Source organism: Dipteris shenzhenensis, chromosome 23, assembly GCF_047967505.1.
Source record: "Dipteris shenzhenensis isolate YYH24624 ecotype China chromosome 23, Dip_SZ_1.0, whole genome shotgun sequence".
Lineage (NCBI taxonomy): Eukaryota > Viridiplantae > Streptophyta > Polypodiopsida > Gleicheniales > Dipteridaceae > Dipteris > Dipteris shenzhenensis.
The window spans coordinates 27,293,265-27,319,377 of NC_141618.1; the positions used below are offsets into that span (position 1 = coordinate 27,293,265).

Here is a 26,113-nt window from a genome sequence, read left to right on the forward strand (position 1 = left end):
CATTTAGGCATACTCCTCTGGTTATGTTTGCCAGGGCGGTTTTCCAGCTCATTAGTAGTATTCAAAACCTTTCAAAAGCATTTATCAGATGCTGCATGTTGAATATAGATCCTAGAGGGGAATTCAGAATCTCTGCTTGTAGAAAGCATATGGAACATGAGGTGAATGCATCAAGTAGGCCAACAAAGCAGTGAAATTGAAGTTACAAATAATTGTTCATAAATAATCCTACAACTGCACTTCAAAATATATTGGCTTCATATTCTAAAGATAGAAATCTTCCTGTAGGTTAGCGTCACTTAATCATTGTAGGTTCTCAAAGAATCTTAAGGAATCTGGGTGATCCCCTCTACTTTCAATACTAAATAACAAACAGTTCCAGCATTTAGGCATATTCCTTTGCCAAGGCGGTTTTCCAGCTCATAAGTAGCATTCAAAACTTTTCAAAAGGAATTATCAGATCCTGTGTGTTAGATATAGATCCTGGAGGCAAATTCACAATAACATCCACATCCCGAAATCCAAGAATCCTCCTTTCAAAACTTGATCTCTTTTTAGACTGCTACCTCTTCAAACTCTGCTTGTAGAAAGCATATCAACCATGAGGCGAATGCATCAAGTAGGCCAACAAAGCAGTAAAATTGAAGTTTAAAAAAATTGCTCATAAATAATCATCCAACTGCATTTCCAAAGATATTGGCTTCATATTGTAAAGGTAGAGATCTTCCTAGAGGTTAGCGCCACTTGATCATTGTAGGTTCTCCAAGAACTTAATTAAGAAAAATGGGACCTTGGTGATCCCCTCTACTTACACCCCCCCCCCCCCTCTCTCTCTCTCTAGTAAACAAGCATGCTAAAATCCGATAGGACACTATCCCGCAGGAAAACTCAAGACGTACTGCCTAGAGAAAGGACTCCGAAGGAGCAGCATCATATTTCTTCTGGCATGTAAGGTATGCCTCCTCACTCACATAGGTATGCAAGGGCTACCATGTTATGTCCACGTCTGGACATAACATGGCTAGTGGTATGCAAGTCAATTTAAACCTAGGATCATGTCACCTAACCATGGGACAGGTTAGGACATGAGGTTTGCTTGGTATAGTTAGGGTAGTCTTAGGTTTGATACCTAAGAGACCCTGTGCCTATATAAGTGTAAGCCTTGGCACATTTGGGTCATTCTTTTATTTCCCCCCATGAAAAGACTTCTATTAGCCCAAGAGCATGTGCGCATTGCAAGAGTACATCCTGCATACATGGAAAACAGAATACCCTAAGTGGGTCCAAAACAACCTCACCAAGAAGAGCCAATAAAGCTCAAAGGCTGAGGCTGAAAATGCCACCTCAAACCTATGGTGGACTCCAAGAGAAAGGAGAGCCTCTCCGCTTCGTGAAGAAGGTCATCCTCTTGAAAGAGGCCGCTCGAGAAGATCCTTGCATGCCAACCAAATGGCCATCACAGTGCGTACAGTGTGTGTCCAAAATACTAGCCAAAGTGTGAGATGTGTGTTCAAATGCATGAGATTCATGGATGATATCATTGGCTTTTCTAGGAGGGACACAAATTCGGTCCACTTTCTTGATGATCCATCTTCATGATCAGTTCTTCATGATTAGTTCTACATCGTTATCTACTTGATCGATATGTCATGACATGGAGACTCTACGTGCGTGCACGCGAGAGCACAACTTTGTAGACTAGAATATATCCAATCGTACAAATTCAGGTTTTGGTTGGTCTAAAGTACAAAATTCTACAAAGAAAATAAAAGAGAGAACGCAAGAGAAGAAACAAAAGAGACCAAAAAAAAGGAATACTCTCTCTCTCTCTCTCTCTCTCTCTCTCTCTCTCTCACACACACACACACACACACACACACACACACATGTGTATGAATGAAAGAAAGACTGAGAGAATGAATGAATTATTTAAAACATAAAAAACTGAAGGAACGACTTACACTTACGTCCCTCTTCCTACGATGATACAAAACTAAATTCCTTACTTAATAAGCACATGCATACTCAATTTAGCTCAGCCCCGTCGCTCCCCTCGTCGCTCAGCTCGTCGTTGCCCAGCCCGCCGCTCTTCACTTCCCCACTTCCTCTCCCCACTCTTGGCTGGGCTGTACCCCAGGCCCAGCCAAGGGGTTAGTCCAGCCAAAAGGGGGATAGTCGATATGGCCAGCCCATCCTCCCCTCATCCCCCCAAGCTTTACTCCGCCATGGTAGCCACAATCCCTGCTCCCTTCGACAGGACGTACTCTAGATATAAGTCAACCTCCCCCGATGCCGACCAAGCCGCAAGAGCAGATTTACCATCTCCAGCAAGAAGTGCGAGACCTGAGGTCCCAGCTCACCCAAGCCCTAGCTCGTATTGCAGCTTTGGAAGGCCCAGGGAAGCAGGAGATTATTGCAGCAGCCGACAAACATGTAAAGCTGAGCCCCCAACATCACAGCTGATTTCCACGATTAGAGAGCTCATCCAGGTGAAAGTGACAGCTGAACCCAAGGTTGACATCCAAACAGAGATCCAAGAACATCACCTTCGGAAAGAGAATGCTATGAAGATTCGAATAGGGGGAATACCCGATTGGCAGCACGAGGATGACACTTTCGAGGAGGCAATTAACAAAATCAAGACAGCAATCCCGGCCATTGATTGGTCAGCAAGCCCAACTGATGACAAGAATGATGATGAAGAGGAGTCTTCCCTAGTTTATTTATCGCCTAGGAATGGACACGTTGTCATCACCTTCAACTCGAAGACACTCAGGAAGAGGATTCTACGACAATCCTATAAGCTCAAGGGGACAAAGATATGGATTGCTGAGGAGCTTACAAGAACCCAACTGAAGAACAAAGCTACCGAGCTTGCTAAGGTTCAGGCAGCCAGGGAAGTAGGAAAATGGGCAGTATATCGTGACGGTCTTGCAGTGATTAGAGAATTTAAGACAAAATCTAAAGCCCCTCAGTCTTTAACTGATGTAATGGTCACTCCATAGCCTAGTACTTAGTTCCTTTTATGTTTTATGTTCTATGTGTTTTGTTTTTTTGGAGAGGGAGGTTGCCTATGGCCCTCTCTGTACTAATGTATAAGCAGGTCTCTTTTGTCCCATAGACCTTTTTAGGTCTCCAGTGGACATTAATAAACTTTCTTTCTTTCTTTCTTTCCTTTTTTTAAACTAAAAGAAAGACGGGCTGTTCAGCTCCCCGCTTTTTGTTTTCAGCTTATGTTCAATAGTTCTACTAAACATGCCTAAGGCCAACACACAGTGGATAAAAGACTTTATTGCTAAAATTGTGTGTACTTTTTCCATTATTTTTCTTGGATTATACCTCTTGTGTATTAGCAAAGTGATCAAATTACTACATTGAGTGATAAAAGATTCCTTAGTTGTACAAAGGCAGGAAAATCTATGGAATTGGGAAGAAACGACTCCATATTTTGCCAAATCAGAAGTGTTTGAGTCAATGTGAGGTATTTTTTAATGTGTAAATCACTATATTCAGGGTGTTGATGTTTGTCATATATATCAAACTCTAACCCTACAGCATACAAGCCTCCTTGCACATACAGTCTTGAAAGTCAAGACCATCTGATACAAATAAATCATCTAATAAAACGCCTAATTTGGCTTAGCTTATGTAAAATGATAACGCATGTATTGATAAGACGTTGCCTAAACTCGAATTTATAAGTGAAGAGATTAAAGTTTGCTAAAAATACAGCACAATTAGTGCCCATAGGGATTCCCATAATTTGTTGAAACAAAGCATCACCTATCGTGATGTAAATATACCTAGATGAATCTAAGAACATTCCCAAACTCATCCTCTAAAAACACAACATAGTGCAGTTTCAATCTCATGATAGTCACTCACAAGGTTGAAAACCATAAACTCCATCATGCATAGCAGGGACTAGCTACTATGACATCCCCACTGACGTCATCAGCGCCCAACAGTGGGTGTAGACCATAGTATAAAAATATGCTCTCACACATACAAATCCACACACCCACACATACTTGAGCATCCATTTATACAAAGTCTTCGTACTGAGTTTCTGTTGGCACTCCAGAGGTGAAGGGCAGACTCAGCCATGATGAAGGCTAGCACTAAAGGAGAAGGCTATTGTGATGTAAAGATTATCTAAAAGAAACTCTATCCAAGAGCAAGCATCTTCAACTCTTACGACCTTTGTGTATCTTTTTAGAATCAATGTCATGATGTTCATTATTTAGCCACAAAAGGTCAAAACACAAGCTTGTTTCCTCAACTTTTAGCATCCTCTACATGCAATGTAGCATGTGACTCATTTAAATTAACCCCTAAGCTAACATACATCTTTTAACGTTCTCTATGTTAGCTGCTACATTTCAAAAGTTTTGCTAGGTCTATTTAAGCTGCTTCTTTTTTTGTTAGAAGTACAAGTTAAGGTCAACAAAACAGTTAAAAGTACTTAAATTCCAAGTGCAAGCATCCAAACCTTTGTGACTCAATAATGGGAAGGCGGACAACAATTAGTTCACAGAAGAGTTCAATGATTTCATATGCTGCCATGATATTTTGCTCCCGGAATACATGTTCAACCTGTCCAAAAGAATATTATTAGCTGTGGTATCTAATCCAAAACCTTTTTTTAGAAAACAAGAGCCCTCTTAGTGTTCTAAATCAACACTATATTCTCCTAAAGAACCCCCATATTAAAGAAGAGCTTAGATTTACTCCCAAACTTTTCAAATCTCTACATATGATGTCCTTCTTGCAATTTCTCTTCTTTCAAAAATTCTTGTACTCACACCTTTTGTTCCCCTTTTATGTATTGAACCATACACCCGCACTTTCAATATTCAAGAACTTATGTAAACCCACAGAAAAATTGATTACATGCATTCCAATTCCCAACAAATTCACCCTTCTATGTCTCTTTGTGCAATCACTTATAGTAGCTCCATCTCCCTCTACATTCTTAGATCATTCATATCTTGAAAAGGCTTTATTCTATCATTCTTCAAGAGAAAGATTCAGCATAATTAGTGTGTATATTAGCTTTTTCTTGAAAAAAAGAACTTCTATATTAGCTACAATTCCTACATAATTAGATCTTTACAAGAAGGATTAATAGCCCTTGCTCTGCATAAAAGGAGATGATTTATTCGTTCATCATAACTGCACAAGAAGGTGACAATGTGTTAATCCTTGGATAAATGGTCGCTAGTGATGGATGCAAGTGACAACTCCAATAGCTACAACTAATCTCATATTTATGCATGCCATGATAGTGCAAATAGATTTTTCCTATTGGATAGCGAATGATTGTATTTGTTTTAGAACATGTTCCATGACTAGGCAAGCAAGCTTTTCCCCGCTTAATAAATTAGATGAGATGATACACGCAAATCTCCACAAATCAAAAATATATAGGTGAAAGTATTTCCATACTTCCATTGTCCTTATTCATACTCCTTGATACATACCAAATTGCCCTTTTGTTGTTGGAGAAATCGTAGCCAAAGAGTGTGTGTGATGTGTTATACTAGGAGATCTAGTAGTGGTTCATGTGTGAGTGCCACATGTCACCATGGGAGTTATCCCACATGCACTTGGTACTAGAGTATGTGTGTCTACCCTATAAAGGCTTGTACTTCACTTGTCATATCATGCTTGATGATACTTTGTGAATGAATGAAAGCCTTTCATGATGTCTTCATTTGAGTCTCTCTCTCTCTCTCTCTTCCCCCCACCCACAATCGTGACACAGAGCTAGCGACACAACAGCTCAAACAGAGGGTTGATGCACAGATTACACTTGGGGATACTCCTTCCATGTTCACAGTTGGGGCTCCACCGACATGGGTCAATGTAGCCCTTATAAAACGCAGAGCTACGACCACGAGACGGCATAGGACCACATCCGCGGGCAGCCGCCAGCACGCTATCTATGACGTTATGCCCTCACTACCTCATCCTCCTCGACACTCTGATGATGAGGATGTTAGTGTTGTGTAGACGATCATCATTCTGACTATGTAGCACTCAGCACTTATCATTTGCATTATGCATTGGAGTGGATGCTCGTTTAGTAGCTCCACCCACACAGCTTGTTTGCATCAGGATTTTTCATAGTCTCATAGAGCCATCGATCTTTCCAAGACTTTAATAAACTTTCTTTCTTTCTTTCTCACCATGTTTCCTTCATGTTATCAAAGCAGGTCAGCCCTGCCCTAATCCCCCTTGCCACATCATCATCATCTTCAAGCCCTACCCCTAACTTTGCTCAGCTCTCTCCTATGCAGCTGCCTCATTTCGCCTCTCCTCTTGCGGCCATTTGCTTCTCTTTTGCCACCTCCTTCTCTCAGCCATTTACATCAGCTAGGGCCTCTCCACAGCCTGCCTTCAAAAGGCCGCCTCCATTCGAGTATTCTAGGTGCTCTTGGCAGCCTCCCTGCTTGCTGGTCAGCTCACTTCCCAAGGCTTTTTTTGCACACGTAGACATTTTTGGAGCATTTCATCACGTTTTATGTGCTGCTGCAGCATAGATGCCTTCAACAGAGCCATTTCTGAGCTGTTTTGAAGCTTCCAGCACATCAATATTGGCCAATTTTCACATAAGTGACCTGCCTTTGCATTTAGGAGCTGTCATGCTGAGCCGCCTTGCACCTTTCGGACTTGCTGCACCACTTCGAGCAGTTACAACGACCACAAGAGCTCCTTTTCTAGTTCAGTTCTGCATTTCGGAGCATCCTCTTGCTGCATTTTGATTAGGTTTGCATTTGGAGCACCTATAGCCATGGACCAGCTACCTATATCTGCCCTCTTGCACACGAGGAGTCTACTATTGCGTTTTGGAATCCCAGATCAGCCGCCATACTTGCTGGTTCTTCATTTGATGCTACGAGTTTGTTACCTCAGCTTGCACACATGGAGCCTCGTCCTCATGGTGAAGATCAATCAGCAGAAGTCATAGCTTGGGATCAGAAAAATGGCAAGGCACTGGTGCTTATTGGTTTGAGGCTGGCTAACAATCTACTCCATCATCTTGACCTCAATAGTTCAGCCAAGGAGACGTTGGACAAGCTCGAGAATCTTTTCGCCACATCTACTAGACCTGAGGAGCAAGCTTTATCTGCTATATTGCATGATCTATCCCTCTCTGAGGCAGTAGACGATGATTAGTGGTACTAGTTTTTTTTTGTGTTGGGTCAATAAAGGTTCTCAGCCTTGAGTAGTCCCTCCAAAACGAATTTATTTGGAGTCAATATGGGTACTCTGCCCTAGGTTGTCCCCAAAAATGATTGTCTTTGGTATGATGGCATTGACCACCTAGGGGGGGGTGATGAGTGATGATTCTACCCTTGCCGGTCATAAGCAGACTGAGAAGTCACTATCACGAGGGAGGTGTTGGATAGTTGGACTTGCTCTTTGCAGTATTGCAGTGGAGGGGGGATCGTTCTCCTCCTTACATGTTGGGTCTCACACTCTTTGATTTGAAGGGAGGGAGTGTGTGATGAGAGTGTGTGTGATGTGTTGTACTAGGAGATCTAGTAGTGGTTCATGTGTGAGTGCCATGTGTCAACATGGGAGTTATCCCATATGCACTTGGTACTAGAGTGTGTGTGTGTGTGTCTAGTATATAAAGGCTTGTACTTCGAAAAAGGGTCTAATTTAGGGGTACTTAAATGAGATTTGGAGGGGATAGCGGAGGGGGCACTATATGAGTCGAAACCCACCACTCATGTAGCACTTATTGGATCTGACATCTAATCCTATCCTACTCTCCTCCTTCCTCCTACTACTTGTCTCCCTTCCGCTCCTTCTCTCTCTTCTCTCTAATTTTCCCTAACCCTTTCTGCATTAGTATCAAAGCTACCTCTAGCACCGTTGCTCTCCCCCTCTCATCCTTTATTATGCATTAAAGTGGCATGCTAACATATAGCAAGGGCAACGTTAGGCACATCGACAAATTTGTAGCTGACTTGTTTGAGACAAGTGCAAGTCATGTGCAAATAGACACATGCATAAGCACGCAGGCTTCAAGGACAGATTGTCTGGCACACATAATGCTCATCTGCTGAATTGCTTGTACTACCCTCCTCCTATAGCATCCACCGCCTTGGTCGCTGCCCTCAGCACGAAAAGGTGGAGAAGGTAGAGAAGTGAGCAAAGTTAGTCCTATTATCATGCCAGCATGCCTGGATTTGTTTCGGGTTCACATGGCAGTCTACAGCAAAGGGAGGAGAGATGTCAGCCTCCTCTCAGCCTTCTAGTATGCAGTCCTAGCATTGAGACGCATTTTGCAAGGATACGTAGTTTGGGATTCATGCTCCCATTGCGCTTTTGGTGAGTACTTACAAACATAAACAGCTCGTGCATCAGACGAGTGGCTCTACATTTCAGTATAGAGTTGGCTACGGACAACAGCCCAGGATTGATGATATGTTCACAGACATAGTAACAACAAAGAGGAGGAAGTAAAGCATTCACAATCCACAACATACGTAGAAGGAAAGTAGAGAGCTTGTATTCCTTTCAAATGAGGATGAAGACCAAACATCAAGACTTTAGCCTTTTATACAAGACCCTTTGAAGAGTTGGTTTTCTTACTAGACTTAAAATGTCCAAAATGGCCCAAAGTGGTCAAAATTTGACTTCTGGTTTGCTTTTTCCCTTCTCAGTATAGCAGGAACAATATACGAGGCTTCTCTACTTCCTTGCTTTTCATTGACAAAAGTGACAGTTGGAACGTGTGAGAGAGAGAGAGTTGGATGAAGAAGAACAAGAATACAACACTTCAATAGAACCATGGCCAGAGTTTGATGGAAATAATACTATGCCCGAGGTTCCCTGTGGAAGCATGCAAACTCAACACCAAGGGGACAAGTGAGCAGGAGCTTCTTGTATTCAAACTAGCTGGGTAACCTTTACAATGGGGCAGACTCATGGTATGGGATATCTCCAAGCACGAAACTAAGCAATGTGCAATGAAGGAGACAACCACACAAGTCGACCTCAGCTAGAAGCCACACAAGCTCACTACAAGACTCTCTCTCCAAAGACGAGAACTGCATAGGCTCTTCACATGATAAATCGAAACAAGAGCACCTCTTGCAAATTATAGTATCCACCTGCAAGAACATCCACCATCATGTACTGTCCACCTATCATATTATGTCGGCAACACTTCCAATATCACGACCAGCCAACTATGATGCCAAAGGTCACCTTCTGGCTGCCGCTAGCCCCGACTCTCATGGAAAGGTGCATTGAGAGTAGGAGAGAAAGAAAAGCGACGCTCCAGACAACCGACTAGAGGATGACCACGTCTAGATTGCCATGCATAGAAGCCACATGTCTACAAAGACAAAGGACTCCCACGAGGTTTACTACTAACCATTTCTAACACATAAATGAATACATGCATGCATATAATATATCTTCACAGAATTAATATATATCCTCTAGCAGATCAATGGCTTTCAAAGGGCAAAAAGCTAGAAAACAACAAATCTAGATAAGATAGGAAAAGAAAAAGAAGGGAAGAAAGAGCCGGGGCGGGGGGGGGGGAGAAGAAAGAGAGTCTGTATCTACGTATGTCCATATGATACCTACATATGAATGTTTGTAATGTGAGCTGCAACAAAAACAATAAAATAAAATCCTCTCGAGAATGCAAGGTTTTCATTTTACCCGAATGCGCGCACTTGCTTCTTGATTACTCTGCATTAGCTGCGCCAAGTCTCTCTTCATTTGTTTCAGCTGTATGTCCCTCTTGTTCCTTAACAACTTGATACGTGACATTGCGAGTCTCAACAAAGTTTTACTACAAAACCCATCCATATAGAAGAGTAAAACAATTATCGATAGAAATGTGGAGCTGGAAAAACACTACCAAAAACAAAAAAAGAAAAGGATAATCATTGATTTAAATCACATATGTCCCACACAAGAATTTAATGAACCTATCTCATCCTTCTATAAAAATTTGTAAAGCATTCAAATTTATGCTCACATAACATGTAAACGCTCGTCCAACTCCTACTGAAGCCCACTCCTTGAAAATCTACAACCTTGAACAAATGGCACAATTGCACTAAACTGAACTCACACTATGTTGAGATAATGCCATATTTTGGTTGTAATCATTTACTCAACTGTTAACACTAGTTTACTTTTGTCATTAGGACTTAGAGATGTGCAAGTAACCTTTAAAATCTCATAGCTCATTATCTAAAATTACTTAAGCTAAGGTACATAGGGTCCAAGGTCCTCTAGTATATGTTGCTTGGCGATACTACTAGATTATGCCACATCATTCTAAATTTAATCTAGATTACGTTTTAAGGTTTCATTACAAAACCCTACATTTCTTTGTATTGTACTATGTTTGCAATTAATTCATGTTTACATTGTCAATTGTGATGCTGCATTTATTTCATTAGTAAGAATAAGGGTAGGATTTTCCTTGCAAGTATGGCCTCAAACAATGGTATGTCTCATGTGAACGAGAAGCTAAAAAGCATATCGTATGCTATGTGAAAGTTCATAGTCACGATGTTGAATAGCAAAAGCTCATTGGAAGATTGTTAAAGGCAGATTCCTCCTTTACTTATCTCACCAAGCTCAGAGAGATATTTGGTTGTGACAAAGGAGACAAAAGAAGATTAGAAACATATCCTTATCATTCTATACTCTTTGGCACTTCATTATGGAAGCATCATTTTTCAGCTTCGATATAAAAGCCAAGTTTGCAATGCAAAGAACCAAAAATAATTTGTATTCTGTACCAAGAAGAGCAGTTGATGCAAAACATGGGAAAGTATGATGGCAATCATCGTGCTTTTGTGTCTCACAGCCAAGATAGAGACATATTCATGTGCAAGCCTGTTTCTAACACAGGTTAAGGCAGCACCCAGGCAGCAGTGGCAACGCACCCATAGTGTGATCAAAGTCTTGCAAGCTATAAAAAGGGGAAATTGCATTATTGGGGAATACACTACAAAAAAGAATGCAAGATAATCAAGGTAAGAAAACAACATGAACATGCAGTCTGGGATACCTCAAATGTGTCACAAAAAAGTACTGATCCATCAAAACGTCTCTTAACGAACATTTGTAAATAGCAGTGCGATCAAAGTCTTGCAAGCTATAAAAAGGGGAATCACATTATTGGGGAATACACTACAAAAAAGAATGCAAGATAATCAAGGTATGAACATGCAGTCTGGGATACCTCAAATGTGTCACAAAAAAGTACTGATCTATCAAAATGTCCCTTTACGAACATTTGTAAGTAGCAGCGCCTATGGAAGAGCAATTAGCTCAGGTTGTACATTCGCTTCATGATAGTGGTGTCTACTTACAGCCACAATTTGTCGCACATGTCTTGGGATATGACTATCCTACGCGAGAAGAGTCATTGTGTGTTTCAAAGAATCAATATGTCAGATGCCTTGAATCCAGCTCACCCATTTATGTCCCACTTGATCTTCACTTGTTTGACACGTGGACACCTTCTCTCTTCGGGAAGCATGTCTTGCCTATCATAGAAAATGCTTCCCTATCGTAGAAAATTTAGATATACTTTTTCGAGCAAAATTGAGAGCCTTCCAACTGTCAAAGAGTTCAAGGCTCAGAAGTCACAAGGGGGGTGAATACAAGGAAAAAGAGTTTGGTATGCTCTGCATCAGAAAAGGAAAAAAGTATGATCAAGTTGTGGGAATGCCAAATGTCTTTTAGGCTCCTCCTTGATAGATACAAGAGACCCGTGTAGAGGTGATTGTATGGTAGGAACCAAAGGTAGCAAATGTTTAAAATCCATAAAACAGATGGATATATGTTGTGGGCTTCAAATACAAGGATGGACAATGCGACACATAGCAGGAGTAGAACTCTGGGCTACCCAACCAAATACAATCCTCTTTGTCTACAAACGGAATAGGGAGCAGGAAAGCAGCAAGCAATGCTGGACATAGTGAACTATCAGATAGTGCACTGCAAGGGGCATCCCTCAAGGGATGTGGTCTTCCCAAAGGATCATGCCGACCTACTTGATCCTTCTACCTCACATAACCAAAAGTAAGGGCAAAGGGGGTGACTGTGTTGTCTCTCACATCCCACGAAGGACCCTGATATTAACTGTCATGGATAAGAATCAAATCCTAAGAAAGTAAAAGCCTATAGCCTTAGTCCATAGCCTCTACTTTGCCATCCATTCTTCCCTTGATGATGTAGATGAAGGGGAAGGAAGGGAGAAGAAGAACAACGGGGAGAGAGTGAGAGAGAGAGAGACTCCAAATGTGCGGGTGTGAAGTGATGAGCCACACCACAAACTCTTATGTTTTATTAGGATTAGGTTTTACCCTATGACTGTCTTAAGACAGTCATAGGTGTCATATCTTTAATAAAGGAGTGGCAATGTGCCTTTACCCCAACAACCTCCCACCTAAAGGCCAATGTGCCTAAAGGGGAGAAAAGAATAAAAATTACAGCAATATACAGTTACTGTATACAAGACCATAAAATAAGAATGGTCTCATCCTAATCCCATGATGTGGCGGCAATGTGCAAACCGCTCTGTAGGCAAGCTCTTAGTGAGCAAATCTGCAGGATTATCATCAGTGTGCACTTTCACAAGCTCAAGTCGCTTGTCTTCCAGTACCTCCCTGATGAAATGATATTTCACATCTATGTGCTTGGTCTTTTGATGAAAGACCGGATTCTTTGCCAACATGATAGCACTCTGACTATCACAATGCAAAACTGGCATATCTCCTGTAATGCCCAAATCTCCCACCAGCCGAGTAAGCCATATTGCTTCCTTGCAAGCCTCAGTGGCTGCAACATATTCAGCTTCAGTAGTTGACAGTGCAACGCATTTCTGCAACCCCGACACCCATGATATAGCACCTCCTGCAAATGTGAAAATATAACCGGTAGTAGACTTCCGGTTATCTGCATTCCCTGCATAGTCTGAATCTGTAAAACCATGCACCAATGCATCTTGCCTACCATAGCATATGCACAAGTCTTTGGTACCCCTGAGATACCTCAAGACACCTTTCACTGCTTCCCAGTGCCGCTTGCCTGGATTTGCCATATACCTGCTGATGACTCCCACCGCAAAAGCAATATCCGGACGAGTGGCAACCATGGCATACATCAAAGAACCAACTGCAGATGCATACGGAACCTTGGCCATTTCAGCCTATCATCATCTGATCTGGGGCTGTCCTTACTGCTGAGTTTTAAATGTGGAGGCAACGGGGTACTAATAGACTTCCCCCCCTCCATTTTAAACCTCTGCAGTACTTTATCAATGTACTCCTTCTGTGACAGAAACAAAAGTCCCTTGGACCTGTCACGAGTAATCCGCATGCCAAGAATATGGTTTGCATCACCCAAGTCTTTCATGTCAAAAGACTTATGCAGTTGTTTCTTCAAAGCACTAATCTCATGCTGAGATTTACTGGCAATCAGCATGTCATCCACATATAGAATGAGTAGCATCAAACTGCCATCTTTTGCCCGTTTGGTGTACAAGCAATGATCGGTCTCACACCTATGATACCCTTGGGACTGCATGAAGGCATCAAACTTCTTGTACCATTCTCTTGGTGCCTGCTTGAGTCCATACAAGCTCCTCTTGAGCTTACACACAAGCTGCTCTTTCCCTTTAACAGCATATCCCTCTGGCTGACTCATATAGATCTCATCATGGAGATCTCCGTGAAGAAAAGCAGTCTTCACATCCATCTGACATAAATCCATGTCCTCATGAGCAACAAGAGCTAACACTGCTCTCAAAGTAGTCATCTTGACTACAGGGGAAAAGATCTCATCAAAATCAATGCCCTTCTCCTGCTTAAATCCCTTGGCAACCAATCTGGCCTTATACCTCGGTAAAGCATTTGAATCCACTTTGACTTTGTAAACCCACTTGCATGGCAAAACCTTTCTGCTTGCAGGTAGCTGCACCAAGTCCCATGTATCATTTTGAAGTAGGGAGTCCATTTCTGACTGCATGGCTTTCTCCCACTTCCTTTTCTCTGTTCTTCCCATAGCTTCCTTGAAGCTGGAAGGCTCACCACAATCTGTCAGCATGATAAAATCAGCCACATTATTGGCTCCTGGAACAAACCTGGTAGGAGGCCGTTGTACACGGGTGCTCCTCCTAACAAAATGTTCCGGATTAGGCTGCTGTCCAGCCTGTTCTTCATGCATGACGGGTGGCTGTACCACCATATCTGGCTGTTCTACAGCCCCATCTGCTGGCATATCCAGTGGTGCATCATTGGCAAAATTATCTGGCTGATTTTCAGCCTGTATACCCTCTTGAACAGGGTTATCTGCAGCAGCCTGCTGCTGCATATAAATGGGCATTCTTTGCTGTCCAACATCATCATAAATAACCCTCCTGTATTCCACAGGTTGCACGGGTTCCTTGTGTACACTATCCTCTTTAAAGATGACATCATTGCTGCGTATAATCTTCCGTTTAACGGGATCCCATAACCTGTACCCCATTTCACCTTCGTCACCATAACCCATAAAGATGCATCTGAAAGACTTTGGCTCCAGTTTGGTGCGCAGTTCTTTGCGTACATGAGCAAAGCACTCGCAGCCAAACACACGTAAGTGCTTATATGAAGGTGGCTTGCCAGACCACACCTCCTCTGGCACTTTCAACTCCAAAGCCTTGTTTGGCGACCTGTTAATAATGTGAACTGCTGTTTGCACGGCTTCTGCCCAAAAGCCATGGGGCAATGCAGCATAAGACAACATACACCGAACCTTCTCCTGAATAGTTCGATTCATCCGCTCACTTACACCATTTTGAGATGCATTATGAGGGGCTGTGAGTTCCTGTTTGATGCCCTTAGCTTCACAAAACTGTACAAAAGCATGTGACACATACTCACCCCCACTATCGGATCTGAGGCATTTCAGCCTACGACCTGTCCGATTCTCAACCTGAGCGACAAACTTCTTGAAAGCATCTAAGGCATCGCCCTTATGCTTCAAGAAATAGACCCACACTTTGCGTGTGGCATCATCAATAAAAGTAATAAAATACTTTGCACCCCCTAGTGATAACTGTGGCATCTCACACAAATCAGTGTGCACTAGATCAAGCGGTGCTCTATTCAGGGGAGTTCTCCTCTTATGAGGAGTCACAGAATGCTTGCCAAATATGCAATGATCACAAGTAGGCAAATCTGAAAAAGAAAGAGATGGCAGATAACCCAAACGTGACAGTTCTTGCATTCCTTTAACAGACATGTGTCCCAACCGGCTATGCCACAATGAAACCTTTGGCAGCTTGGTTATGGCAACAACATGATTACCCACACTGGAAACATAAAGAGGGTACAAGGTATCACTCTTATAACCCTCAGCCACTACAACCTGGCCATCAGTAATCACCCATTTGGAATCCCCAAATGTGGTGTGGTAACCACTGTCATCCAACAAGTCAGTGCTAATCAGATTTTTCTTGATTTGCGGCACATGGCGGACACCATCAAGCATAAATATGCGTCCATCAGGGAATACTATCTGTATACTGCCAATCCCTGCAATCTGACATGCATAGTTGTTCCCAAGATGAACAACTCCATGAGTACCTGTGTAGGAAGTAAACCACTCCCTATGAGGAGTAACATGAAAAGAAGCACCTGAATCCAAGAGCCAGGTGTGCATGTCATGGCCATCAATAACCAAAGTATGTGCAATTACAGCAGAAGAGCATAAAACATCATGTCTGTCTCTGTCACTGTCACTATCCTCTGCTGCAACATTCATTGCATCCAAGTCATCTGCCTTGGCCTTGCCTTTGCCTTTGCTTCCACTGCCTGCATCCTTTGTTTCAGCCTTCTTGGCTTTCTGATCCCGTATGAACTTGAAGCACTTAGACTTCACATGTCCCTTCTTGCCACAATAAAAGCATTCAATATCCTTTTTGCCACGGGACTGACTGCGGGATTTGGACTTATTAGCAGATCTCCCCTTCTGCTGAGTCCTGCCTCTATCCTGTACCTGCAAAGCATTTGAAGACTTGCTGCCCATATTATTTTTCCTGCTCATCTCCTCCATAAGGAGAGAGCTCTCCACATCAGCATACATAAGAATGATATTTGAATTTGACAGGGTGGTCTTGAAAGTGTCCCAACTCTCAGGGAGGGTACACAACAAGAAAGTAGCCTTGAAATCATCAAGGTTCAACCCCTGTGCAATCAGCTGTGTAAAGATGGCATTGAACTCACTCAAGTGTGAGGTCATAGTTGTACCTTCCTTCATGCGAAGATCAACCAGCTTCTTCAACCAATAAACCTTACTGGCTGAACTCTTTTGGGCATACAACTCTGCTAGCCTCTGCCATAGCCATAAGAGGTCTTTTCAGCCTGAACATTGAACACAAGAGTATCAGAAATAGTGAGCATGATAGCTGCCCTTGCCGACAAATCAAGCTCTTCCCATTCATCATCTGCCATGTCAGATGGCTTGACACCCTTCACCCTTATGGGCTTAGAAATCTTCTTTAACAGAAGTACATTCAAACACTGTTCTGCCCATAATGCATAATTGTGTGCTCCTTCCAATTTCTTTATGTTCAGAATTGATGATTCACTTCCCCCTGATGCCATATCAGACAAGGAAAGTATTTGACTGAATAAAATTCTGATTTCTCAGAAAAAACCTGCTCTATCAAGAGCCAGAAGCACTCACAATAGTGCTGTTTTTTACTGTCAAAAGAATCTGCAGCAAAACAGTAAATTTCCTCCAGTTACTGTACCTTCTGACACACTGTACCGTGCTCAAATAGGCATAAAATTCTGATTTCTCAGAAAAAACAGTAATTTCAGAATGCTGCAGTTGCTCCACAAGTGCTTTAACAGTGCATCATCAGCTGACAAAGCACAAAACACTGCTGTCCTGATCACTTCTCCCACCTCAGATGAGGTATTGCACTGATTTAATATGCATAAACCACTTGGCATACACTTTACTGAAAAAAAAAGTTCAGACACTTCAACCTGTCACAAAACCTGCAACAGAAAATGGGATAAATCCCAAGCAATCACCCTTCTGCCAAGGGGATAAAAGGCATCTGAAGATCTTTGACAGTAACCCAAGTGCTCTCAAGCAAAATCTGGGCAAAAGCCCCTTGATCTGACACTTGTACCAAGTGAAAACAACCTCAAAAATGAGGGATAAGGCATACAATGTGCAAATCTCTCTGACAAAATCAACTAACAGTGAAATGCAAATACTGCCCTGTCTAAAAGTGGCATACACAGATCCCAACGTACAAACACTCAATGAGGAACCTTTTGAGCACTGTCAACGATGGACAGTTAGGGACCGAGTAAACTCGATGCGCCCTGGCCAAGTGTGGCTCAACTGAGGTTCTCTGAGTGTTGCACAAGAAATGTGACCTGCAAGAAAATGTCACCTCCACATTGCGGAAATCGAGACAAATGTGTGCACTCTGGCACCACACTACCTCAAGGCATACAAAGCATCAACTGCCAGGCAAAAGCCCTATGATCTGCTCACCCGTAAACTGAGATTCAAACCCAGTAAAAGCATATATCCACTGTCAGATGCATAAATCCCGATATCTGTGCAAAATTCCTCCTCCAAGCAAGAGGGAAATAAAAGAGAAAGTACTTGCTGTACTTCACGCAATACAATGCACCTCGAGAAAAGTCCAAATCTCCTCGCTGTACCTGCTGTACTTTTGTACCTTTGTACTGACAGCACTGTAGTACCTGCTGTACCTGTGTACTTGTGCAAGGTACAAATTTTTTTTTCTTCGAAAAAACAAGCCTTCCTTGACGCAGATCCCTGACGCTGCTCCCAATCGAAAGAGGGCACCTTACTGTCGCAGTCTGTACGGTGGTCCGTACAGTACGATCGACAGTACGGTCGACGTACGTCTGTACGGACGACCGTACGTCCGAACGCGACTGTACGACGAATGGGCTCGAAGCCCAACTGATGCCCGCGCGCTCCCTGCGCCCACGCACGCGATGCCTACACCCACGCGCTACCTGCGCCCACGCCGCCCTGCTGCAGCTCGCCTTGCGCTCCTGCCCGCGATGTCCCGCTGGCCCGCGCTGCCCTGCAGCTGCAGCTGGCTGCCGGTGCGCTGCACCGATCTGCTGCCCTAGCAGAGGATAGGTAGAGGTCGAGGGGTTGGGTAGGCAAGGGTAGAGGGAGAAGAGGCTCTGATACCAGTTGAAGGGGAAGGAAGGGAGAAGAAGAACAACGGGGAGAGAGTGAGAGAGAGAGAGACTCCAAATGTGCGGGTGTGAAGTGATGAGCCACACCACAAACTCTTATGTTTTATTAGGATTAGGTTTTACCCTATGACTGTCTTAAGACAGTCATAGGTGTCATATCTTTAATAAAGGGGTGGCAATGTGCCTTTACCCCAAGAGTAGACTTGAACAGAAAGTATTGCAAGCTGTTGACGACTTTCCATTACTTGGACCAAGCTCTTGGGAAGGGATTTCCACAAGTGTCCTAGGGGCCTCCCAGTTCTTCACAATTTCTGCAGACTACGGTTTGATGGTAACCTTCCCGACTGCATTTGCGTTCATTGAACGCCCCTGACTGTAAAAGTCGAACGCATGTAACAGGCAACTTCCAGCTGGACTCCCTCTGGCTAGTTTGACCTAATTATCAACTGCAATAGTGTTCAAGCACTTTTTTCACATCCACCACACGGTTGCTGTTACTTAAGCTGACCAAGACAATTCATCTTTTAAACCACACTTGCATCTTTCATACCAATGCATTTTAAATACTGGGAAAAGAACGAAATGCCCTATGGACGCAACAACATGAAGTAAAACTCGGTGCGAAGCTTCCGCAATATTCATGGATGCGACTAAAGGTAGAGAGGGGAAACTACATTCAAAGTCGGTAACAAGGCTCAAACTCGAACGATAAGTGCAAGATCGGTGAAAATAATAGCGACGGATCACGACGCTAGGAAGCAGGCAGATGTGTGACCGTCCAAAAAGTAAATTTGACGGAGTTAATTTTGAAATTCGGTGTAGGAAAAGCAGGGATGCATAAAAGTTACCATTTTCCGGCGTTGAAAGACTTGCCGAAGACGGAGTCGAACATGGTTGCAGGAGCAGAGATGCTTCCTCGAAGATGTTTGCTGGGAAGCGAAACGGAGGGGCAGAAGAGCAATTTGGAGCTGGAGAGGAGGGGATCAATGAGGAAGGAGCAAATCCAAGAAGAGAGACAGATGATGAATGAGATCGAGGGGAAAAGGGGTTGGCTATGGCGATGGCGATGAGGACGGAGACAGAGAACTAAGGATACATCTACATCTACAGGAAATATCAAAATGAACGTTGGGAGCTTATTCCCGTTATTCCCGTTAGGACTACCGCCTTACCCTTCATAAGTCTTTTAAGACTTGTCTCAATTTCTCCTCCTCCAATGGGACTTCTCATCACCCGGAACATGAACCTTGGCCGTTCGATCACAAATCGTGCAGAATGGTAATCGCCTCTCACCTGCCCGACATTAACATTCAGCTTCCCGTCGACACCTGTCATTCTCCCCAAGCCAGGAAAGCTGAGGAAGTCGGCCTTTCCCCTCGGAAAATGGTTTTCTGAGGAGGTGGAAGGCCTCCTTCCTCACTTTCCCTACTCCGTGAGAGCCTTGCCTCCACGAATCAACATGGTTTGCAACACCCAGACTACAGCCAAGCCACATTTTGAAAGGATGGTCGGGTGGGTTGCCTACACCTAGCCTTAGAGTTTGTTCTTGCTCACGCCTACATGAGCAACAACGAACTCTACAACTCACCTAGCCTTAGAGCTTGTTCCCGCTCACACCTGCACCTGCTCATGACTACATGAGCAACAATGAGCTCTACACTCACAGTGGCTATGTGAGTGGGACTACCACAAAATGCCAATGCTACCAATGTTCCCACGCCATGCTCGCTTGCAGCGAGTGTCGCACCGTCCTACTAGAGACGAGATTTTGCTCTCTCCCATTGGGCATTTCGATGCCCAAACCATTTATAGCTAGTCCATTATCATATATCAGTTGATATTTGGCCTATTGCAAGATTTTAATCAGTGATGAGGTTTTTGGTCACTGACAATTGGTTTGCAGGAGCTAGCATTCATGGGAACCACATCAATAACAAATGTTGCTCATGTATATTCCTTGAGTGCCAAGTGGGAACGATTTCTTAAAAGGACCACTTTCACTCCGACTTGTCAATAAGGCCAGGCTCATACACGGACAAATGCCAAAAGCAAAAGGGGCCTTGATCGATGAGCCAAAAGACAACTCATTCACAGATGTGGCCAACAGAAGGAAGGTATATCTAATAGTCACCCCCCCCAAGCACCAGCCATCCTCCCTCCATCAAATCTAAAGAATTGGCATCCAATGGTTTGCATGTTGCAACAACAAGGTAGCGAAATGTGCCATCATCTACAAACATCACTCAAGAGCAACCATCCTCCCAAAAAGTGTTTGGTAGCCACACCCAAAACAAGAGGATCATTCTTTCTCCTCAAGTGTAATTTGAGGTCGGTTGGTTTATCTTTCTACTTCTTGACTAGAAGAATAGAGAACTGCGAGTTTGAGCCCTTGTGCATGCTTGCCACCTTTGCATGTGATGGGGGGTCTTTGGGTAGCAAAGGGCTAAAGAGACATAAGGGGGAGGTGAGTGAGGTTGTGTGGCTTCTAAGGCTTCGTCGATGAGTGAAGAGTCATAGGGAGGAGACAGCATTCAAAGCAGGACAGGTTGCAGAAGATGGTGCCTCAAGTGTTGATGAAGACGAGAAGGCTGCTTCTCCCTCGTATGTGCAGATGGTCATCAAGAAATTTCAAGGAGTATTCTCCCGTTGTTCGAAGATGAAGCACAAAGCTTGCTTCGAGCTAATGTGGCTTGTAGAACAAGGGAGGACCGAGGGATGATGAGCATAAGCAATGGAAAGAAACTATAAAGGAAAACAAAGCTGAACATGTTCACACAAAAGTGCAACAAGTATGGATATAATATCTGAGTATGTACTAACACTATTCTCTATTGGATTGAAAGATATAGCTCCAACTAGTAATTCACGGGTAATTCACATTATCTCCACCCTTCAATTGAGTATGGATACAATATGTGTGTATGTACTAACACTATTCTCTATTGGATTGAAAGATATAACTCCAACTAGTAATTCACATTGTCTCCACCCTTCAATTGAGTAAAAATTCAACTAATTGTTCAACAAGCAAGATGTTCACTTGTGAGAAATAAATAGCATGAAAAGCACAAGAACAATTTAAAACTCCCTTTCCAAATAAGAGAGGATTTAAAATTTTCAAAAAATAAACTCTATGATAAAGACAAATTGAGAAACTTATTCATTTCATGAAATGCCCTTCTGTCTCACAAAAAGGCTCCTTACATGAAAAGTATGTTCTTCAAAGTTAAATACAACTCTCAATCAAAATGATGTAATTTCATATAAGTAAATTCACAATCCAAAGGTGAATTGAGTGTAAAGATGAATTCAGAATCTTGTAATTACAACTCATTTGTGATGGTCTGAAAGATACAGTTGCAGCCAATAATTTACATTAGCTTCATCCTTCAAGTGAATACAAAAACTCAACTTGCCATACAACCAACAAACTCAGATTAACAATTACAGGAACTAAATACCATAAAACCACATGAGAATTTAAACTTCACTTTCAAAATAAAGAGAATTCAAAATTCACTCAATTGTAAACTCTATAATAAAAACAAATTTAAAAAATGGAAACTAATGTTATTGTAAAATAAGTGAATCCATGCTCAAAGGTTCACTCAGTGGTGGTAAAGAAAAATCTAGAATCTTATTCACTAGCATGACATTCCTCTCTACATAAAAAGTAAGATGTTCAAAGAACAACACATCTCTCAACTAGAAATACAACCATTACAATGTATCGACAGTACTACGAGCATGGAAACTTTCCATCTCACATGTCGTTCTTGGTTGAAATCTTGTTTTGATTTGGGGCTTGATGTTGGATAAGATCATAGGCGGCTGTGCTCATTTGGTCACTACGAGATCCAGTTGGGACCAAGTTAGACTTGATCTGGAGGAGACTGAATCTCAAGTAGGACAATCGGCACAAGATGATTTCTTGAATGGTGATAAAGACAAGAAGGCTGATCCTCACTCATATGCAGAGACAGTATCAAGAAATTGCAAGGGGGGTTCTCCCCATTGTCCAAGGATGAAGCATAAAGCCTCCTTCGAGCTGATGTGGCTCATAGAACCAAGGAGGTTGAGCATAATGAATGGAAAAAAATTGGAAGATGACATTTGGTTACATACAAAATCTGGCTAGACCAAGTTAGATTGGAACTCAAGAAGCTGGCGAGAGAATGTGTTACTTATTCTTTACTGGGAGGGCTCTTTCCATGCTTGAGCTAGGATCAATTTCTGGCCTTTGAGTGTGACTTCTAATAGGAAGATTACACATCGGTGGTTTATTAGCAAAGCATTTCTTCTTATTCAATGTGCTTATGAGGATTTTTGGAATGATTTGGTGGGTCGTTCGTCGAATTGTTTGTCTTCACAAATTTTGTGTTTTTGTCATACACTAGAGTACCTTCTTCAGTGTTGAGGAATTCCTTTTCCATGGTTGCTCAATCTAGGTTCCTAATCTGGCACTGTTGAGAATTGTGGTGCCATGAGCACATAAGTAGAGCAAGGTATGAAGCAAGGGGCTAGGGCATGTTGCCACATGGCATGGAGTTATCCAACATGTGAGCAAGCATATATGCAAGTATGTACCTACCCTAGGGAGGTTCATTTCAAGTAATAACATCAAGCAAGGTCTCAAGCCTCTTTTTGAGTATAAGTCTCAATCTTGTAACCTAATTGAACTATAGTCTGTGCTTATGTAGTTTAGCTCTTCATCATGTGTGTAGTTAGGTTTCATCTGCCTTAGATTAGTGTTAGATTAGATGATTGCCTTGCCACTAGGAGAGCTCAAATTGGTATTGTTTTCACATGGTATTAGAGCTTAGGTCTAGCTCTCCTAGATTAGTAAGTTATATAGTTTAGAGATTGAAAGCATTCTTTCATTTCATTGTGGTGAGAGAATTTTTGATCATGTGAAATATTTCCGTCCTCTTCATTCTTTTTGAGAGATTTCTTTGAGAGTCCCATTCCTTCCTTTGGATTTGAGAGAGAGAATTCTAACATTGAGCATTTCCGAAGAGAATAAGTTTAGATACAATTGAGAGATTGAAATCATTCTTTCATTTTGTTGTGGCGAGAGAATTTATTGATCATGTGAAATATTTCCATCCTTACATTTCTATTCATTCTCTTCATTTTTTAAAAGAGATTTCTTGAAAGTCCTGCTCCTTCCTTGGGATTTGAGAGAGAGAATTCTAATGTTGAGTGTTGTTTTTCTATGAGAGAGATTTTGGATTTCTCTTTGAAGAGAGTTGTTTCCTATAAGAGAGATTTCTATTTCCTTTTTTGGGGAGAGAGAGAGAGAGAGAGAGAGAGAGAGGTACAATCTCTATTCTATTTCTCTTCGCTTGAGAGACTATAGCTTAGCCTAGGAGATATCAAAGACCACATTGGCAGTCAAAGACCACATTTCAACGCCTTACATCAATTTTCTCTACTCAGTATTGATTACCATATGCCCACATTGCATTGAACGAATGGCACTGCAAAGGTAATGGATTCTCGTTAGCTTTTACAAAAAGGTTATAGATGAATGCAAATAAAAGCAAAATGATCTTGAGATCACAACTTCATGCAAATTTCTCCTCCAAGTGTCTATCACAATCTCCCCTCTTTGACTAGCAACTTCAAGAGCGACTTCCAACCAATCAATCGTGCATTTAGTTTGGCATGTCTGATAACTCTATGGGATACTTCTTACCTCTATTGGACCTTAGCCAAGCTTTTCTATCTTGCTCTCTTTTAGGTCTTTCTTCTTCATATTGTATGAACCATTTCTCCATTTGTCCACAATTGTCAAGGCAAAAGGTGTTCACTTTTTGTTGCAAGGCAATACTCATTTTCTTTTGCTTTCCCTTCCCTTGTATGATCTCTCCTACAACACGTGGGCCATCGCTATCATCTCAAAGTTCATGCATGGTTGGCATGAGTTGTACAAGAAACTCCATAATGTAAAACATTGACTCGCACCAGCTAGTCTTTTGCCACCATGCTTCCCTCTGGTCTAGCTTTTTTTCTTGCATACCCTTTCAACACCTTCATAAACCATTCCAAGAAAAATATCCATTGGCAATGCAAAGTGCTTGCATATGCCACTTCATCTACCAAGTGCACAAGCAAATGCAATTGGATGTCCATGATACTCGTTGGAAATGCCTTTTCAATCAAACATATGGCTTTTATTGTGAGAAGTCTCATTTGCGAAATGGATGATTTCTTGATCTCTTTTGATGAGATCCACTTGCATTTACATGTTGGTAAGCAATGGAACTTGCTTTTGCAACAATGATCACAAAAATTAGGCATGCATTTGTATAGCCTCTAACACACCTTACGAATACACTGAGCTTGTTGATGGCCTGCAATGCATCTTTAGTACTACATCCCCGCAAAGCAATTGGAAGTACATACTATAGAAAAAATGTTCTGTCAATCAAATTCAAACAAGAGGTCAAAAATGGATCGAACTGAAGTGGAAGCAATGTTACTTGAATCATTTTGTGCCAATCATGCAACTTTAGACCACTTAGTTTTCTGGAGGAAGTAAAGGCACCCTTTAAGCTATGCATGTACGCGGTTAGGGTTTTCATACCCGTGATAACGCTCTTCACCTAGGTCTCCTCTGCATTTGTCAAAACCCAGGGTGTCTTTGGTAAAATCACCTTGCCAGCACAATTTTCTCTCGGGTAGAAGGCTCTTTTGGTTTTCATCACTTTCAAGTTAGCTCATGCCTTTGGGTTGTCTCTATCCCCAATCATATGTTTCCACAAACCTTGACACATTTTTGAATATATGCATTGGGTCCAAAAGATATGTGACTTTGTGTTGTCTCCAGCAAGGAGAGTATAAAATATGGAGAGACATTACATGCCAGGTGGAGGTGTTTCGAATTTTGGATCATGCCAAAGTCGCTCCCAATCTCCATAATTGATGGCCTGAGGAATGAGAGCTAATTCTGGCTCCCCAAAAGATGGAGCCACACAATACGGATGGTCCATAGGAAGAAACCACCTGTGCTTCTCATATACCACCTTGTTTAGATCTTTTGAGTGCCGACTGCACAAATTGTATCCACAATTTGGACATGCAAAGTATCCAGACACTTGGAGACCTATTAAAATGCAAGGACACAAGTTACATCTTGTAGACATAAAAGACCACTGAAGCAAAGAGCATCGATAGAAGTTACATCTTGCATTTGAATAGGTAGACGAGAATTGAGAGGAATAGAAATTCAATACCTGAACAATCATGCAACCCATAATAATCATGCATGGTCCACATCAGAATGCCTTTAATTTGAAAATGATGTTGACCCAAAGGCTTTAAACTTACATGCCATTCCATAAAATTTGCAACTAGTCCACCAAAGGGGCTAGATACACATCCATGTCTTTCACCTTGTGCTTGCCCTGCACAATGAATGCCAACATAAAATGTCCCTTCTTTATGGTCATCCAAGGAGGAATATTGTATATTGTGACTACTACTGGCCACGTGACAATATTGTATATTGTGACTACTACTAGTGGCCACACGCACCACGATGTGGACTAATGTCCAAAGGGATTAACACCGTCCATAGCCAAGATGCAAATGATGAGGCTCAAGCCCAAACTTTCGCCACCTCTTCTCTATGTGTCTCCAAGCCTTTCCATCTACAGAATCCGCAATATTCCATCCATCAAGCGGTTGTGAGAATGCCAATCCATAAGTCCCCCATAAGTCCAGCTAATGATCCACAATGAAACAAGTGTGCTATTCATGTTAGAATTAGCATGTGTCATAGTACCTTTCTCGGAATCTTGTCTCCTTGTGTGTCCTATCAGTATCGAGATGCATCACATTGTGGACAACTTGTAGAG

At 42.2% G+C, this 26,113-nt stretch overlaps 1 protein-coding gene across 2 annotated transcripts in view; it reads right to left on the reverse strand.

Annotated features, from left to right (window-relative positions):
* Window positions 1–19,390, reverse strand: part of LOC147887194 (uncharacterized) — a 37,733-nt gene extending 18,343 nt beyond the window's left edge. For both annotated transcript variants that reach the window (XM_087394532.1, XM_087394531.1), the window contains exons 1-3: window positions 19,100–19,390; window positions 9,694–9,826; window positions 4,493–4,596 (exon numbers count right to left, since the gene is read on the reverse strand). In XM_087394532.1, coding sequence (XP_087250658.1) covers window positions 4,493–4,596; window positions 9,694–9,826; window positions 19,100–19,143 — 281 coding nt within the window. In that variant the 5' untranslated portion in view covers window positions 19,144–19,390. The remainder of the gene's footprint in view (window positions 1–4,492; window positions 4,597–9,693; window positions 9,827–19,099) is intronic.
* Between the last annotated feature and the right edge of the window lie 6,723 nt (window positions 19,391–26,113).